General features: G+C 39.7%; 1 protein-coding gene across 7 annotated transcripts in view; it reads left to right on the plus strand.

Annotated features, from left to right (window-relative positions):
* The window catches only part of adam22 (ADAM metallopeptidase domain 22), a 364,949-nt gene that overhangs the window by 153,824 nt on the left and 191,683 nt on the right, over positions 1–19,442 (plus strand). For all 7 annotated transcript variants that reach the window (XM_043690347.1, XM_043690348.1, XM_043690350.1 and 4 more), the window contains exons 6-8: positions 661–730; positions 16,205–16,274; positions 17,876–17,949. In XM_043690347.1, the coding sequence (XP_043546282.1) occupies positions 661–730; positions 16,205–16,274; positions 17,876–17,949 (214 nt within the window). The remainder of the gene's footprint in view (positions 1–660; positions 731–16,204; positions 16,275–17,875; positions 17,950–19,442) is intronic.

Here is a 19,442-nt window from a genome sequence, read left to right on the forward strand (position 1 = left end):
CAGTTTTGTTTTCAGTAAGTTGCGTCTTTGTTCTTTCATTATTCAGATGCTACCTTTTATTTGAAGAACAGACACATTAAGGCGATAATTGTAGAGGGCTTCCAGATACCTATACCAATTGCTGCAACCTTCAAAGTTAACAAAAATGTATATAACTGATGTCAGGGAAGGTGAAAACCTATTAGCAAACTTTGGTGGAACAACCAACACCTAATTTTGAGCTAGTGGACAGTCAGGAAGATGTCAGGCTGGCACATGGTCATGATGTTTCCCTTTTGAGTTTCTGATAATGGATCAGTGTCATTTTTTTCAGCACCAGAAGTGTTAGAACATCTTTTCGGTGGCCCAGGGCAGCTGATGGCATAAATGCAGTCAGCACATTATCAGGAAATCATAGCTGCATGCATCACACTTATAATGGAATTGTGCTTGGCAGCATTGATTGGTTTTTATTTATGGACATTTCTGAAGAAAATTCTGTTCTCTTTATAATGCCTGTAATGGAGTTTTGTGTCCTGTTCCTGGCACAGAAGCGAATGTTTGTGAAAGTTCCCCAGGTTGGGCTTCATAACCTCTGTCAGAATTATGTTGAACAAGTGGAAGAAACTTTGTGAAAATCCCAAAACCTTACAAAGAATTTTTCTCATTTTGTATCCTCAGTGGTATGTTCTATGATGGAAACTACACTTATTTGGTTGAACCAGCACAAAGAAATGATCAAAATACTTTGGTAAGTCTTATTTCTTAGACTATAAGAAATTAGGTTTTGGATTAGTGGTGCTGGAAGAGCATCCGAGGAGGCTGCCTGAATTGCTGGGCTCTTCCAGCACCACTGATCCAGAATCTGGTTTCCAGCATCTGCAGTCATTGTTTTTACCTATGAGAAATTAGGCATTGTATTATAAATTATATATTAATTTTGAGGTACAAAATTATTAATTGCTCCTTTTCCTGCTAAAAGCTCTCCTTTCAAGAGAAATACAGGTGTCCATATAAAATGGCAGTCCTGAAGTCTTTCTGTAATAATAGTGTCAAGGTTTGAAGGTTTCTGTTTTCTTCAATTTTGTAAAGTTACAACTTCTGATAATGAAGTAAACCAGTAGAATTATGAAAATCAAGTTAGTTAGACGAATTGTGGGTAATGCCCAAAATTGATCTGTGATATATGCTGATACCTCTGTTTTGTATTATTTCTTCTTGGACTCTTCATGCCTTTTCTCTTGAAAGCACTCTTTTTTTTAGCTGGGAAATCACTCCATGGGTGGTATTTGCCTGTGGGCACATCATTCAAATAGCCATTTTTCAGGTGTCAGCCCAGAAAAGGCAGTCATTGTGCTATGTTCCCATTCAACATTTACTGTGGGAAGCTCACTAATAATCAAGCAAGAGCACCAAGCCTGGAAACGTTCCCCTATGAGGAAGTTGCAATCAAATGTAGACTTTCTACAGAAAGAAACAAACTCAGTCCACATCAAGTACTGAAATGGGGACGTCACTCTTTTGTGTTTCATCGAGATGAACACCGCCCAACAGAAGGTTGTTGGCGAATCTGCTCTACTCCGAGGAGTGTTACTTGTCTCAAGGGAGGACGTCCCACCTCCAAGAGCTGCTGGCCAGTTAAATGGCTGGCAGCTATCTGGTCCCAGCAATGTCACTGGGTAATTGCGACTCCGTCCAGTCCCCAACTAGTGATCGTAGCACTCTCAGAGGGTTGTGAGTCTTTACAACTCCTTGCCACAGAGAGCTATGGGGAAGAGTCCGTGTATATATCTAAAGATGAGATAGATAGATTGGTTCTCGATAGTAGGGAAATCAAAGTTATGGAGAAAGGGTAGGAAGGTGGACATGAGGAATGTTGGATCAGTCATGATTTAATTGACTGATGGAAAAGGCTTAAGGGGCCAAGCAGCCTACTCCTCTTCCTGTTTCTTATGTTCCACTGGGGAGATTTTTGGCAGGTCCGTGCTAGAGTCCTGGCAATCGAGGGTGGAGCGACAGTGCACAGGCCACAGGGGAGTGGGCAACTCTAAGGAGAGATGGCCCAGTTACCAGATCTTGGTGTGGCGTTGAGGGAAAAGAATAAAAGGGAACCTGAGGGGCAACTTTTGTACACAGAGGGTGGTAAGCGTATGGAATGAGCTGCCAGTGAAAGTGGTTGAGGTGGGTACATTAACAACACTTAAAAGACATTTGGACAAATGTGTGGATAGGAAAGGATTGGAAGGATATGGGCCAATTGTGGGGAAGTGGTGTTAGTGTAGATGGACATTTTGGTCGGCATGGACCAGTTTGAGCCAAAAGGCCTGTCTCTATGCTGTAGGACTGTATGACTCTGTGATAAAAGACTATTTGAGTGTAGCAGAAATTGGCCATTCAGCCCATTGAGTTTGCTCCACCCTTCAGTGACATACTAACTGGTCATATAATCCTCAACTTTACTTCCTTACCTTTCCCCGAACCCGTAATTCCCTTACTGATTAAAAATGTTACCCTTTTTGCTTGTGTTGGAAGAATCCCTTCCTTCATGACTGTAATGTAGACATTTCCATTTTTTGGAGCTTTAATAAAACATTTCCCAACATTTACACTTTAATTCTCTCCTGAAAAATGTTTGCGTTACACTTTAAATTAACTGAAGCTGATCTGTTTTAATCAGTTTATGTTGTCTCTGACTCCTTGATCCTGGATTACATGAATTTCTGTATTGGCCCTGTTACTTCAGTAGCCATGCATCATAGCATCTGGCCGTTATGAGGCAAGCTCGATCTGAGTTGTAATTTATTTTTTAATTTCTCATCCTTTCAGCCAGAAGAACCGCACCATTTAAAGTTGCCCTTTTTACCAGCCACATTTAGTTTTAACTCACGCATGATATTTGTTCAATAACTAACTGACTTTGGCCTTAGGACCACTTTCACAGACTCCTGTCTCACAGAGCAATCTGTATTCCTGCACTGGAGCCGCAGATTTCTGAAATGGTCTGAAATGCTTTAATTTGTTATTTGAACTATTCTTCAGTATTGAGTGTTGCCGTTTTCTTGAGGTTCACTGTCCTCAGCAATCAGCAGTATCTGTTTTACCTTGAAGGTTGACAGCATAATTTGCCTCATTGAGTCTGGTGCTGCTAATTTAAATCTTTAGATCATCATGTTGTTTGTGCTACCATCTGAATCTTCTCAGTGTGTAGCATTTCTAGTGGATTACATGGCCTCATGTGGAAGAAGATAGCCAAACAAAATTGCTTTCTGCAATTATTTACACTTTATAAGAATAGTTACTCTAAAGATGGTTAAGAGAACCTCGCCTTAGCTCTTTTCCCTCGAACCACAAACTGATCCCCATTAGTTCCTGATTCCTCATTCCATACGCTTACCACCCTCTGTGTACAAAAATTGCCCCTCAGGTTCCCTTTTATTCTTTTCCCTCGAACCACAAACTGATCCCCATTAGTTCTTGCCTCCCACATTCATCAAAGCAGCTTCCGCACATGGCACTCAATCAAATGTTAACCCTTTCTTTTTTTTAGACCTATGTAAAATATGACAGTCCTCTGACTCTGTGCAAAGAATTTGAATTGTTCATGTAGGGTAGGGCTGTCATATCAACTTTCCATCAGCAACTCAGGACATGCACATTTATAGATGTTACCCCAGCCCTGATTAATAACTTGCCTTTTCCTGGGCTTTGGGCCAGCAGCCTGGACGGATATCAATGGAAGTCCCATTGTCCCACTTCTAGTGCTGCAATGAGGACCTGCTGTTTGTCAGGTTTTTAATAAGGCAGCTCAGAGCTGATCTCCTTGGTTGGTAGAAATGCGCATCCATTCCAATGATTCAGCTAAAGCATTTTGATTTCATGCTGATTTATTGCACACCCACAGGTTGCAGGCAGAATTGAAAGTCAGTGAACATTTTTGAAGTTCTGCCCTTTCAGGCTTCACATGAATATTTGACATTTTTCTCAAAGGTATTTCAAATTTGCTTAAAAATGTAATATATGTGCACTCCAGATGTGTCGGTGTTAAAGCTTTTCAAAGAGGTCAGCAAGAGTTAAACATAAACAAATTTATCCAAAACATACATAGGAGCATCTGCAAAATGATATATCAGTTTTGTTCTAGTTTGTCATTAGTTGTATTATTAAAATTGCATTATTTGAATATTGCTGAAAAGCAACTCATTTTGTCGAAGTTGTCCAACAACAATTCACAAGAAATACCCAATTTTTATGCGGTATTAGGGGAAAGTACTCAGCCCAATGTTGTTTTCACTTTCATAAAAACCAACAGAACTACAGATGCTGTAAATTAGAGACAAAAACAGAAATTGCTGGAAAAGCTCAGCAAGTCTGGCAGCATCTGTGAAGAGAAATCAGAGTTTTATTTTAGATTAGATTCCCTACAGTGTGGAAACAGGCCCTTCAATCCACACCGACCCTCTGAAGAGTAACCCACCGAGACCCATTTCTCTCTGACTAATGCACCTAATACTATGGGCGATTTAGCATGGCCAATTCACCTGACCCGCACATCTTTGGACTGTGGGAGGAAACCGGAGCACCTGGAGGAGACCCATGCAGACACAGGGAGAACGTGCAAACTCCACACAGACAGTCGCCCGAGGCTAGAATCAAACCTGGGATTCTGGTGCTGTGAGGCAGCAGCGCTAACCACTGAGCCACCGTTAATGTTCAGGGTTCAGTGACCCTTCCTCAGAACGAATTTCTCTTCACAGATGCTGCCAGACCTGCTGAGCTTTTCCAGCAATTTCTGTTTTTGTTTTTCCTTTCCATGGGTATTGCTTACAAATTGTCTTCAACAGTGCAAGACAAAAAGTTTCAACAACGTGTCTTTTTCAGCACTATTCTAATTCTGCACTACCAAGCAACTAAAATTACATTCATAATTTCTTTTGCACCACAGATAAATTGGCTTCTATCTATGTTGTAAATGCCTGTGAATTGGTGGTTCTAACATGTTCTCAATATCCTGTAAGAGTTAAATTCCTAGCAGATGTTTTCCGTGCTTCTCTGTGGATAAGTTTTATGAGGGAAGAGAAAAAATGCATTTTTCCAATTAAAGATGAACTTTGTAAATAATTAAAAGCACCAGGTTCCATCACATTTTTTTAAACTGTAGAATAGACCTTTCATTGAGGTTTCCCCAACATTGAATAAGATCATTGCTGATCGAACACTTCAGTGCTTTATACCCAAACCATACAACATTCTGAGTAAAAATATTTTGTCTCATCTCAGACCTAAATGACATCCTCCTGATTTGTAAATTGTGCTCCTTGGTTCTAAGCTCCCAAACCAGGGGAAACATCTCACCTGCATCAACCCTGTCTATCACTTTAAGTGTTTTGTAGGTTTCAATGAGATCACCTCATTTTTTGCAACTCTTTGAAAAAGATAATACAGGCTTAGTTTGCGTAATCTGTTTTCATAAGACAGTGTCACATCCTGGAAACAAGTCTAGTGAACCTTTGTTCACTCCCTTTATGACAGTAATAAGGGGATCAAATCTATACACAGTACTCCAGATGTAGTCTAATCACACTCCTATACAATTGAAGCAAAACTTCAATTCTCCTGTTCTCAAGTCCTCTTGCGATAAAGACTAGCATTCCACTAATTTTCCTCATACCTTACTGCATATTAGCCATTCGTAACATAACCACAAAGACAACTTTATATATTTATACTTTCCAACCTTTTACCATATATGAAGCATATCCTACTAAAGTGGATAACCTCATTTTTTCACATTTTGTTCCATCTGCTGTATTTTATCCATTCACTAAGCCTAACCACAACCTCCTGAAGCTGCTTTATATCTAATCGTAAGACACAGAATTTACAGAAAAAGTTTAGTTTGATGTAACTGAAATTATACATTGAAAAATATCTTTATTTTTTGTTAAGTCTCTCATTTGTTAGAATGACCATGTTAGTTTCACTTCTTTCATATGTAAATCACAAAACTTTTTTTAAAGGTTATGTTCTCAGGTGAACTTTAACAATTGGTGTCAGCCCAGATAATGTGTTGAAGGTGTTAACCCCCTGTGAGCTGCTGTCTGTGCCATAGTGTTTAGGCTAATTCTAATCTAAAAATGAATTAACAGAATCTTACATGGATTCATGCAGTTTTTGAGCAAAGTACAATGTAACTCTGCAAGTACAAATTTGCCCTACAAACATATTTGTGTATATGTGCATGTGGGTTCTGTGAGAGGATGCATGTGTGAGTGTGGGAGTGTGTGTGTCTGTAGGAGTGTGTGTGAGTGTCTGTGTGCGTGTCTGTGTATAGGAAAGTCTGTGTGTGTGTGTGTGTGTGTAGTTAAGTTCGGTACCCAAGGGAGGGCCTCAGCCGGGGCCTTAGGTTCATGTCACACTCCAGGTGACATACGCACACACGCACACTCCTACACACACACACATACATTATTTTACACACGTATACACACACAAACACATATACGTTTGTGGGGTGAATCTGTACTTGCAGAGTTGCATTTTACTTCGCTCAAAAACTGTACGAATCCATGTACGATTCGGTTAATTCATTTTTAAAATTAGAATCCGTCTAAACATTAGGGCACAGACAGCAGCACACAGGGGGCTAACACCTTCAACAAATTATCTGGGCTGACACCAATTGTTAATGTTCATCTGAGAATGTAACTTTTAAAAAAAATGTTGTGATTTGCATATGAAAGAAGTGAAAATAACATGGTCATTTTAACAGATGAGAGACTTAACAAACAATCAAGGTATTTTTCAATGTAAAATTTCAGCTACATCACACTGTAAACTTTTACTGTAAATTCTGTCTTACAATTGTGTACTCCACAACCACCAGATGAAGGAGCAGTGCTCCGAAAGCTAGTGATTCCAGCTAAACTTGTTGGACCATAACCTGGTGTTGTGTGATTTTTAACTTTGTACACCCCACTCCAACACTGGCATCTCCAAAAAGTTACAAATTTGGAAATATTGCTTTTTGTCCTCACCTCTGAATTATTGATATGTATTGTGTACAGTCATTCCACAATGCAGGATTCTCTCAAGGTCACACACCTCTTGTACTAATGGCTATAATTAATGTTGATAGGAAGCGTCTGGCCCAAACTATCTGTGGAGTAATTTTGAAGCAAGGCATGTCTGGACCCGAGTGAATTTAGGACAGGAGTCAACTAGATTTCAGGGCCAAAACTTTGCAGAGATTAGTACAAGAAAGGAAGGTTCACATGTGGGACTATCTTTCAATCACTGGTCAATCTAAAATCATTTTCCCATAAGTTTATATGACTGCAATAACAATCAAAACATTTAGCATTGTGGCATATACTCTGAGAAATATGCTTGTAAAATGATTGTTGATTGACAGCATCATTTATATCCTCTTACTTTACTCATACCCTAAGTTTAACTTATCCTTTCCCTCCACCCTGTTCTCAACTTTTTTTAACTCCTTCAAATGTATTTGTTTGTACAACCAAATTATGAGTTGGTGATAAGATTATGCCACTTCCAAAGTGAAACACATAGATTTTTGATCTGTTCATTTCCTTTCAAATTTGAATAAATGTATATTTAGGGTGTAGGTTTGCTCACTGAGCTGTAGGTTTGATATCCAGACATTTCATTACCTGGCTAGGTAACATCATCAGTGGCGACCTCCAAGTGAAGCGAAGCTGTTGTCTCCTGCTTTCTATTTATATCTTTCTCCTGGATGGGGTTCCTGGGGTTTGTGGTGATGTCATTTCCTGTTCGTTTTCTGAGGGGTTGATAGATGGCATCTAGATCTATGTGTTTGTTTATGGGTTCGTGTATCCTGGTGGCTAACTTTCTTCCTGTTTGTCCTACGTAGTGTTTGTGGCAGTCCTTGAATGGAATTTTATAGATGATGTTGGTTTTGTCCATGGGTTGTACTGGGTCTTTTAAGTTTGTTAGTTTTTGTTTGAGAGTGTTGCAAATGTATATTTTAAAAGCAGTTTAAAAACTTGGCAGAAATGAAAATTGGACCTGCTTTTGATGAAAAATGCGAATGTTTTAATGTGGGTTCTTCCGTTGTTCATTTAAGTTCAATCTAGACTTCAAGGTTTCTTTAAACCTTATTTATAATCAATACATACATGATGATACAGCAGCAGAATCCTAGCTGTAAGCTGCACTGGTTCCTAAAACATGACTGTTGAAGTCACAGTTATGATGTAGGCTTGAAGGGCCTAATTGGCTTATTCCTGCACCTATTTTCTATGTTTATATCACCATATGCCTCAGAGGCTATCTGCATATTCATTAAACCCTGTCTCTAGACAAAATGTTGCACTGGGTGCGATTCCACTGGATCCATCAAGTAAGAAAAACATGCCAGAGTAAAAAATGTCCTTCATGCTTACCCATGGAACATATTGTATTACTTTCACAGTTCAATAGCTGTCTTTACAACTCTTTTCACTTAAGTGGTGCAATATTTTTAATTAAAAGGTAGTAAACTACCCATTGTAATGATTGCAAACAATCAGTATCCCAAGACTTGGGCTTCAGTTGGACCAGAACCAAAGCCTGCTTCCAAAGTGTGTTGAGTATCTTTTTAGATTTCCAATGAGGATTCAAAAATGAATTTAAATATCCTTACTGTCAAATAGAATGTTCACATCATTTTGATTGCCAAAACTACTTCTAAGAAGCTATCTCATGAACAATACTTCTTGAACCACTCTCCCCTCCCCAACAGTGACTCTCAACTATCTGTAAAAGGCAGATTCACGTAGAATTTGAATACTGTCTTAATTTCTTTTGTACTGCTTACATAGATGTACATGAAGTGGCACTGTGAAAAATCATTTCTAGTTCTTAATTCTCTCTCTTTTTCTCAGTCTCATTTTTTTTGACATCATGTAACACACATTTTTCCTTCTAAGTGTCAAATATACAGGGTTACATATCTTTCCTACAGGGCGCATGCTGGAGATTAAAGTCAAGAGTGTGGTGCTGGCAAAGCACAGCAAGTCAGGCAGCATCCAAGGAGCAGGAAATTCAACATTTCAGGCAAAAGCCCTTCAACTTATTTTGTTAGAATGAAGACCCTTGCACAGATCACCTATTCTGACTCAGGACCTCAAAACTGCAGTGATTACTACCTCCCCTAAATTTCTTTCGTGTCAAATAGTTGGATTTGGAGTTACATAATCTTTAGTTCTGATCTGTGGAGGTTCTGGTTGAACTTCCATCAAGTCAGTGGCACCTACATTTGGAGCTTCTGTGCAATAGAGAATGATAGACATTTGCACATTCCAGATTTGGAAAAAAATAATGCCAGGATTTCTTTGGAATTCTGTCAGTCCCCCATATGATTATGACAACAGTGAAATTTCTGGAAAGTGGTAGCAATTCAGTCATAAGAGTTATCCAATGTTTCTAGGAAACTCCTTCCATCCCTTTTAAGATAAACAATGACAAAGAGGAAAAAACAGGATTAATTTATTATACTGAGACATCCCGCTCCTTTGATGAAGTTAGGGGCTGAAATTTTACTGGAAAATTATTTAAGGGAATATATGGTACATCAGAAACAGTGATTAAATGATGACTGATAGAAATTTTAACAGGCTTTTGAAGAAAGGAAGATGATATAACCATCAGAGTTATGGTTTCTGTGAAAGAATGAAGTTTAATGTAGGCTACAGTGGCATTGCCCACTGTTTGGAGATTCAGGCAGATCCCCACAATGCCAACTTTCAGGAAGGCCCATTGGATGCAATTCCAGTCTGGCACTTAACTGTGAGCCACAGGCCTTCCCTGGGATCAAGGACGCCAGGGTTAATATACTGCCCGCTGTGAGCAGCCATCTAATCGGAGGCCAGTAGGTCTTAGTGTGTGATGGCAGGCAGGAGGTCACAGGATTCAACAGGAAATGCAGAGGGTGGCTTTCAGTTGACTGTTCCTTTATATTGAGTGTCCAACAGGCGGTGGCATACTGGTAATGTCACTAGACTAGTAATCCAGAATCCCAAGCTAATGTTCTGGGGACGTAGATATGGATCCCACTATGACATAATGAAATAAACTAGTCTAACAGTGCAACAGTGTAGCCATTGTCAATTGTTGAAAAATCCATCTTATTCACTAATGCCCTTTAGAGAAGGAAAGCTGCCATTTTTACCTCATGTGACCTATATGTGACTGCAGAGCCACAGCACTGTGGTAGCCTTTTAACTGCCATCTAGACAAATAGGGATGGGCAGTAAGTGCTGGCCTAGCCATTGATGCCCACATGAACAAAAAAAAGAGACCACTGCCCCTACCCGCACCTGCCCTAGACGCCTGCAAAGGACAGTCTGTTTCTTCTCTATTATAGATTTGATGAAAATTTCACTCCTGTTATTCCAGTGAAAATAATGACCACATTGAATTTGCTCTGATCTCTGACCTCAGTCAAATTGTAAATGTAAATTGTACTTCTGTCGCACTACATTATAAACAAGGCTTTCAAAAAATGACTCCTACTCAGTCTGGGAGATATTTCACCCACAAGTTGAATGATAATCAGTTTGAGTTACAACATTTTCTTTATTGTTACTGCAATGCTTCGTGATTCATTTGGAATTTTTTTAGCTGCTAAACAGTGGTCAGTTCGAAGATTAACAATCTCTATCTGTAATTTACATCTATTACTGTACAGGCGCAGCATTTTAACCTTGAAGAGGTTTATACTGCCAGGACCTATAAGTTACTTTTATCACTCTTGAGATTCAGAATCAAACCTGTATACTTGTGCTAGTTGTTAAGTCATGAGGCACTTTGCTGTTTAGTGCTTCATTTGAGTCAACACCAGCTGGTGTTGAGGCCTCAATTCGGTGCTTAGAATGATCTTACCCAATTCTTTTGTGCCTTACATTAATTTATCACTCCCAAATGATTTTATGATTCACCTTATCAAATAATATGCTCTTCAATTCTGTAATTATGTATTTAATTTACCTTCAGTGCGGTGGACTGAGATTGGCAAAGCCCAAATTCATTGCCCATTTTGAATTGAGTGGCTTGCTAGATGACTTAAGACAGCAGTTATGTGTCAGGAGTGAGTCAGGAGTTACATATTGGCCAAACTAGCTAAGGGTAACAGATATTGGGAAGGTAAATAACTTTTTTAGTTCTGAAAACTGGTCACTGGACTCGAAATGTTAACTCTGTTTTCCCTTTGGAAAGAAAGTGGAGAATCCACTGGAAATCCATGCAGACATGGTAGAACATGCAAACTTCACAGTCACCCAAGGCTGGAATCAAACCCAGGTCCCTGGAACAGTGCTAACCACAGAGCCACCGTGTCCTGATCAGAAAATTCACTGTGAATTTGCGAACTGGTGAATGGGCTAAAGACCTAAAAACTGTCCCATTAACTCTGGAGAAGCAAATTATCTAAACATTAGAACAGGCTCGGCAACGTGTTTAAAGCTGCAACTATTCAGCGGTTACATTAATAGTATTGTTCACTAAAAAGATGCTGCCATCTGTCTTAAAAAGATACTTTGCCCACACACAATTGAGTAATGGTGTGCATTAATTTTAGTACCATTGTAATGTCAGGGACTTATGCCATGTGTTGCAGCAATGGCTGATTGAATCGAATTGCAGTTTTCATTTGTTATTTGTAATAGGGAGAGTACTGAATCTTTTCAATCAGCTGCGCTTGCAAAGTACAAAACAAAAATCTACTAATGGATGTAATTCCATGATTAGGCTGCACTTGCTGAACATTCTTGAGTGCACGAATTGCTAAAATAACAACCAGTATAAGATAATCAGTCAAGCTTATTTATGCTTTCCAGAACTAACATGCATTCATAGATAATGACGCATTCTCTCTAAAAGGAATGTCTTCCAGCCTTGCGATCATTTAATTACCTGGAAACTTGGAGAACCTACAGCTGCTTTCACCTTAGCTAATCAGAGTTAACTTGTCAATCAGTCAGCATTCCTTCTCTCCTGTAATATAAATTCTTGTGACTGTTAGAAATTTGGCATTCTTGCATTTTTCCTTAAAGGCTTCACTGACATATCTCAGTTCAGCAATGCAGAATAAATTTCTTCTCTTTTCTGACCTAAGTATTTGACCTTTCATAATAATACTGTGGGCCCCATTCATGTTTTAGATACTCCAGGCAGAGAAATCAACCTTCCAATGTCTACCATTCAAAGTCTTGTATATTGAAAATGGGATGATCTATCATTCTTCTGAACTCCAACTACTCAGCCTGTCATCATTAGAGAGCCTCGTAATTATAGGAGCCACTCTAGTGAATCTTTGCACACTAGAAACCAATTCAATTCTATTTCAGTATATTCTTTCATATAGGTATGGTCCAAGCATTGTATATTATTCCTAGCAGCACTGCTGGGACTGCCTCCAATTGACCTTCAGCATTTGGAGACGGGCTGACAGACCATAAGACAGAAATAGGAGAAAGTGAGGACTACAGATGCAGGAGATCAGACTCGAAAAGTTTGGCACTGGAAAAGCACAGCAGGTCAGGCAGTGTTCGAGAAGCAGGAGAATCGATCTTTCAGGCATGAGCACTTCATCTCGATCCCAGGGCTTTACACTCAAAATTTAAGAGGTTTTATGTACTTTTCCTGCTTTGTGCTACCAATTTTTCTTAGGGGTGGCTAATTGGGAGGGGGAGGAGGATGGTGGAGGGTGGGGGTGTGGTGGAAGTCAACCTTGCCTGGGGTAACACCACAGGAAATGACATCATCAACCCAAAGAAACCCAAACATATAAATAGAAAGTAGGAATCATCAGCAGCGCTTCATCCGGAGACAGACTGAAGATGTTACCTAGTATGGTGATGAAACGTCTGAAAATGAACCCTCCAGCTCAGCGAGCAAACCTACATTCACTGCTTCAGCTGTCATCACACCAAAGCCCTGTACAAGTATATCCAGACATTCTTATTCTGGTACTGTGGATTTTCAGGAGGTTTCTAATAAATTTCTGCACAAGAGATTGATTAGCAAACTTAGATTAGATTAGATTACCTACAGTATGGACACAGGCCCTTTGGCCCAATAAGTCCACACCAACCCTCTGAAGAGTAGCCCACCCAGAACCATTCCTCTACATTTACCCCTAACTTATGCACATCACACGATGGGCAGTTTAGCATGGCCAATTCACCTGACATGCACATCTTTGGATTGTGGGAGGAAACCCACACAGACACAGGGAGAACGTGCAAACTCCACACAGACGGTCGCCCGAGGTTGGAATCAAACCCAGGTCCCTGGTGCTGTGAGGCAGCAGTGCTAACCACTGAGCCACCGTGCTGCCCCGGTTAGAGCACTTAAAATGAAAGGAAAATACTGGTATGGATTAAGCATCAGGTGGAAAACCAAGTGTTGGAATTAATAGAACATTCTCATATGAGCAGGTTGTGACTAATAGGGATCAGTACTTGGGCCCCAGCTGTTATCAATATATATTTATGATTTAGATGTTAATCCAGAATGGATTATTTCTAAATTCGTGGATGAGACAAAGCCAGACGGGAATGTGTCTTGAGAGGAAAATGTAAAGTGGCTTCAAGCGGATTTGGACAGATCTAGTGTGTGGACAAGAACATCATGGTTGTAATACAGTGTGGAAAAAATGTGAGGTTATTCATTTTGTTTAGAGGACCAAGGTGCAGAATATTTTGTAAATGGTAAGAGGTTGAGAATTGTAGGTTGAAAAGTGTGCATGTACAAATGGAGCTTGATATCCTCATCAGTACACCATGGAAGGCTGACATACAGGCATGACAAGCTGTTAGGAAGGCTAATGGAATGATAGTATTTATCTCAAGAAGATTTGAGTACATGAGTAGTAAAACCTTACTTCATTTTTCCTTTAATCTTGGTTAGAACACATCTGGTGTACTATGTGAAACTTTGGTCTTTTCTCAGGAGAGGGAAATAGTGTCTGAATATTCTAAGATTTCAAAGGAGGAAGGTAATCTCATTGAAACCTACAAAATACTTAAAAGGATTACACAGGGCAGCATGATGGTTCAGTGGTTAGCAATGCTGCCTCACAGCACCAGGGACCTAGGTTCAATTCCAGTCTTGGGTGACTGTATGGGATTTGTACGTTCTCCTCGTGTCTGCGTGGATTTCCTCCTGCAACTCAAAGATGTTCAGGTTAGGTAGATTGGCCATGCTAAATTGCCTATAGTGTCCAGGGATATGTAGATTGGATGGATTAGCCATGGGAAATGCAGTGATAGGGTAGGTGGGGTGAGTTTGGGTGGGATGTTCTTCAGAGAGTCAAGGTTGACGTGTTGGGCCTAATGACCTACTTCCACTCTGTATGGATTTTATGGCGTATGCTGGTAAGGTGTTTCTCCATATTGGGGAGTCTGGGACCATGGGACAAAATAAGGACTAAGTCACTTAAGAACAAGATAAGGAAAATTATTTTTGCTCAGAGGGTTGCGAGCCTTTGGAATTCTCTATCCAAGGGACTATGAACAATCAGTTTTTGAATATGTTTAAATTAGAGATTGACAGATTTCTAGACACTGATGACATATAAGGGACAGGACGATAGTGTGGGGTAAAGGTATTGGATGATCAGCCATGACAATGTTGAATGATATGTCAGGTTCAATGGGCTGAATGGCCTAATCATTTTCCTATTTTCTTAATCAGAAAGAGGAGCATCTTACTCTGATCAAATAATCATCATGGGAGTGACCCTTTTCAGGGAAGGAACAAGCAAATATGAGACAAACTGACAATGATAGCTTGCATGCATGTTATTAAACAACCTGAACATATGAGAGGTAATGGTTGAAATGCATGTGCAGACTTTGATGAAAGTAGGACAGACTCAAATTAGGACAGTTCTGGTCATATGTTATAATTTTCTTTGTTGACCATATATATTGTCATGGGTAACTGGAAACAGAAAATGATAATGTAAGTACTTTTTTGGTAATTTTATGTTAAAAAAAATGCCTGGAGAAATACATCCATACACACCATACTAGCTAGCTTGCTGTAGTTATGTGACCTCTTTCTCTGCTGTAACTTTCTTTTAATTTAGTTTATGGCAGCTATTAACCACATTAGTTCAAACACAAATGACAGGTGGACATGGGAAGGTGTTGCTGGCTGATGGGTGGGATTGCAGGCAGAACTGGGCGAAAGGGAGGGGATAGCCCTGATTGGTGAGCCCTCCAGATAACAGATCACTCCATCAGGCCCTGATGCACACCCCCCACTGGGATATCCTCATGGCAACTGGTGGAATGGCGTCTTCAAGACGGCATTAATTGCAATAGGCATAGAGTTGAGAAGGTCAACTATAAGCCTTCTCCACAATAGACTTACTTAGGCAGGATCGGAAGGCGGCGGAGACTCATGGCTCACCACCCTATCTCATTCAACAGGGATAATAGGACGGTTGGTATGGGGGTGGCATGAAATTCCATCCATTTAAGCTCGAGGCATGAAGGTGTTTTTGTTTTCAGAAGGCTATTAATCTTTGTAATTCTGTAATCTCAAGAGCAGTGAACACCAAGCATTTAAATGTATTTAACATTATTGGACTTTTCATCCATGAAGAAATCAAGGGTTATGGGGATCAACTGGGACGTGGAGTTAACGCCATGATCAAATGAGTCATGATCTGATTGAATGGTGTAGCAGGCTGAAGAAAGCAAAGATTTACTTCTGGTCCTATTTGTTCTGTTCTTCTTTTGATCACACAGTGTTATATACAATTGTGTCCTAATGCTGTCATGAGAAATATAAAATGCTTCAAATCAAAACTAAAAACAGAAAAGTCAAAGAGTGTGGTGCTGGAAAAGCACAGCCGGTCAGGCACCATCCAAGGAGCAGGAGAATCAACGTTTCAGGCATAAGGCCTTCCTAATGAAGGGCTAATCCCAAAACGTCAATTCTTCTGCTCCTCGGATGCTGCCAGACCTGCTGTGCTTTTCCAGCACCACACTCTTTGACTCTGATCTCCAGCATCTGCAGTCCTCGCTTTCTGCTAAAACAGAAAAGCACTGACAAGACGTTAACCTCAAGTTGTTAATCTGTTTTCAGATGCTGAGTGACTTGCTGTGTACTTTCAATGTTCTATTTTTAATGCAGACATAGTGAAGGTATTGATTTCTGTTCAGAATTGTGTTTCCCTTTTCCTTCACAGGATGACACTGAGCAGCATTTAGTTTACCAGATCATTGGCCATGACACTACTTTGCAGTTTCTACAATTTGGTAAGATCACCAGGATGTGCAGTATCTTTCAGAATTATCAAACAGAACCTTAGCACATTTGTGAAGACTTAATTGGCATGATAGAGTAATTTTGCACCAAAGTCACATGAGCACATATATGAGATCAAAGTTGATTGGGTATGTTGAAATTCTGGCATTACATATACTGTATTTGATATTATGTACTGTAATACAGTGGCTTAACCCAATAGGAATGTAACAGTCTAGTAATATCACTAGGTTATTAATGCTGAGACTCAAGTAATGTTCTAGCGACATGGGTTCAAATTCCACTATGGCAGATGCTGGTGTTTGAGATCAATAAAAAAAATCTGGAGTTAAGAGTCTAATGATTATCGTGAATCGGTTCTCAAATGCAAGGAAGAACCCATCTAGTTCACTTGTGTCCTTCAGGGAAGAAAACTGTTGCCCTTACTTGGTCTGGCTGGCATGTGACTCCAAACCCACAGCAACGTGGTTGACTCTTAACAGCCCTCTGGGTAATTAGGGATGTGCAATAAATGCTGACCTAGCCAGCAATGCATTTATCCTGTATTTGAATAAAAACGAAGTCTATATCATGGCTTCCTTCCAGATAGGTGAAATAAACTGCTGTTTTATTATTGGCATTTTACACCACTGCACAAAGTCAATAGAACCTTCACAGTTTCTCATATACTCGCTTAAGTATTTGCTGACTTTGAGTATACAGCTCTTGGGGGTAGAACGGCTTCAGTGCTTTACCATGCAGTGTGCACCGCACCAGGAGGCTGGAGGATGCTGAAAATTGGGGCTCAAGCCAAAGTAATAGATCTATTTTGGCAGTCACTAGAAGGTTTATAAAATGCCCCTGACTCAATAGCAGTGGCCTAAATGCTCATGCCAGGCCACCCAATGATAAATTGATCAGTATTGCACAAAGGTTTTGTTTGAAGCACAGGCCTAATGCATACAAAATTTCTTGCTCTTGGAAAAGCAGAGAAAAAGGAACCATACATTAGTCCATCCACTTGGTAGGGACATTATGGGAGGCAGATACTTTTTTTAAAAAATAAGCATTTTTGCCGTGCATTTTCAAATGATACATTCTTGAAAATTATTAATTTATACAACTAGAAATTACTGTTGCTAATACTGGAAGACTAACTATATACAGCATTGTATCCCAATTAGTGAATATTAGTAATACTTCCACTTAATAGACAGATGCTTTAGCTACCAGTAAAAATAATTGGATTAGAGTTGCTGCAGAGTGGTAATGGAGTGAGACACGGAGCAACTCAATTTTAACTTTAATTCCTCCTAGCAATTTCTCTCATTTTGAAGAAAGAAACCATAAAGTAGTACTCTTTGAAATAACTATTATATTAAAATATTCTAGCACTGTTTCAAAGTCATTTTCAGAAAAAAACTGCTTCATATACCACCAGCAGTATGTTCAGCAGTTGATCTCAATGACAGATGTGATTGATAATACTGATTCTGATTCTGATTCTGATATGACAGCAACTTTAAAAGCTGACCACTGACATTTCATTGAGTAATTAACCCTAAATATTGATTAAACATTGTTAATATGAAAAATGTTTTGTAATGCATAGGTTTTTCAGAAGATACTGAGAGGAATGATCACTTTGATGCTCGGCGTACTATCCTTTTTAGGAAGAAAAGACAGGTATGTTCAATATGTTTAGTAATGAATTTATCAATGTCAAATAGGAAGAGTACAACAAGAATAGTCTTCTCTTTTGATATGTACCTGGAATTTCAGTTCATTTTTCCTGTTTGATTGGAACTTTGAATTACAAATTACTGTGGTTGGAAATGAGAAAGGCTGTGGCAGTATTCACGCAGTTCTGTGGCAGTATTCAGCAGAGTCTTTCTGAATGGTTCGCATGGAGATAGATCAAGGTTGGAAAAAATCATTGGGCCAGTTTTCCTAACCTCTGCCCCTGGTGTGGGTTGACCAGTTTTTCAAACTGGGACATTTGAAGAAAGCAGAGCTCCATCCATGATGGATATGTTAGGAATCTGTGTACGGAATAATTGAGGTTATTTAATTACAACAAATTGGCATAAACACTATGTCATATGAGAAGAAAATTACTAAGCACCACTCCCATCTCTACTGCTGCAGCATATAGACCAAGAATTTGGGCTACAGCATACAGTTAATGGGGAAAGTAAACTTGTTTCTCTTTGATTCACAATTCAGTTTATCAAAAGGTTGGATCATGGAGAGAAGGTCCTTTGTAATTTGCATTAGCAGCAATGAGAGTTGTGCTTGCTTTCAATGTGCAACTCATTAACAGTGTTAGAAAAGACTTGCAGTATGCAAGCACCAAAGTCTCACTACATGCTGTGGTTCTACCTGCCTCCAGTGTTGTGAAGGATGGTTTGCTCTCTATGCCACGGTATGCTGAAAGTAGTTGGATTGTGCCTTGCAGAAGGTTTTGTATAGAAAAGCACCTTTGACCACAAGCCCATCAGGGAGTGGTCCGCACATAAAGGCGGGAAAGGAGAAGGCCAATCCTGTTGGATAGTTCCCTTAGGCAGATTGGCAAAATCATTTGGCAAAATGTCTCATTGCCCAAACTTTCCAACAAGTGCTAATGCATACCCTAGCTGGTAGCAAGAAGGGCACTACCTGTCTGGCGTTTCATGCGTATATTGACCCTGCCACTGCACCTTGCCCTTGAGATGGAGACTGCCACAGTCTCTTTGGAATGTACTTTCACAAACGTGTTTTTTTGTTGGAGTTCATCTCTAGCAGCTCCATGACACAGGACTTTGTGCTCTACGGGCTGTTCCCTGGGATGCACACCGAGACAAACATCAAGACCATCAACTCGGTGAAGACACTCTTTGCTCTGCCGGAAATTTGATAGTCTTCCATGCAAAGAGTTGCCTTTGAACAAATGTTGCAAACTGGCAAATTACAAGGTCCAGAACTTGTGCTGCGGAACTAAATCTTGGGACAGCCACTGCTGAGGCGCAGTGAAGAAAGGCCACTTTCTGCTATAATGTACTGAGGGACTTTTAACCTATAGAAGCCCTCTTAGCTTTTGTTATAATATGTAAAATAAATATGATCAGAAATTATAAATATGTTCCAATTTTGCATTTGAAAGGAGACACCTAGCAGTGTAATTCTCAAATTAAAATATG

The sequence above is a fragment of the Chiloscyllium plagiosum genome, chromosome 5 (assembly GCF_004010195.1).
Source record: "Chiloscyllium plagiosum isolate BGI_BamShark_2017 chromosome 5, ASM401019v2, whole genome shotgun sequence".
Taxonomy (NCBI): Eukaryota; Metazoa; Chordata; class Chondrichthyes; order Orectolobiformes; family Hemiscylliidae; genus Chiloscyllium; species Chiloscyllium plagiosum.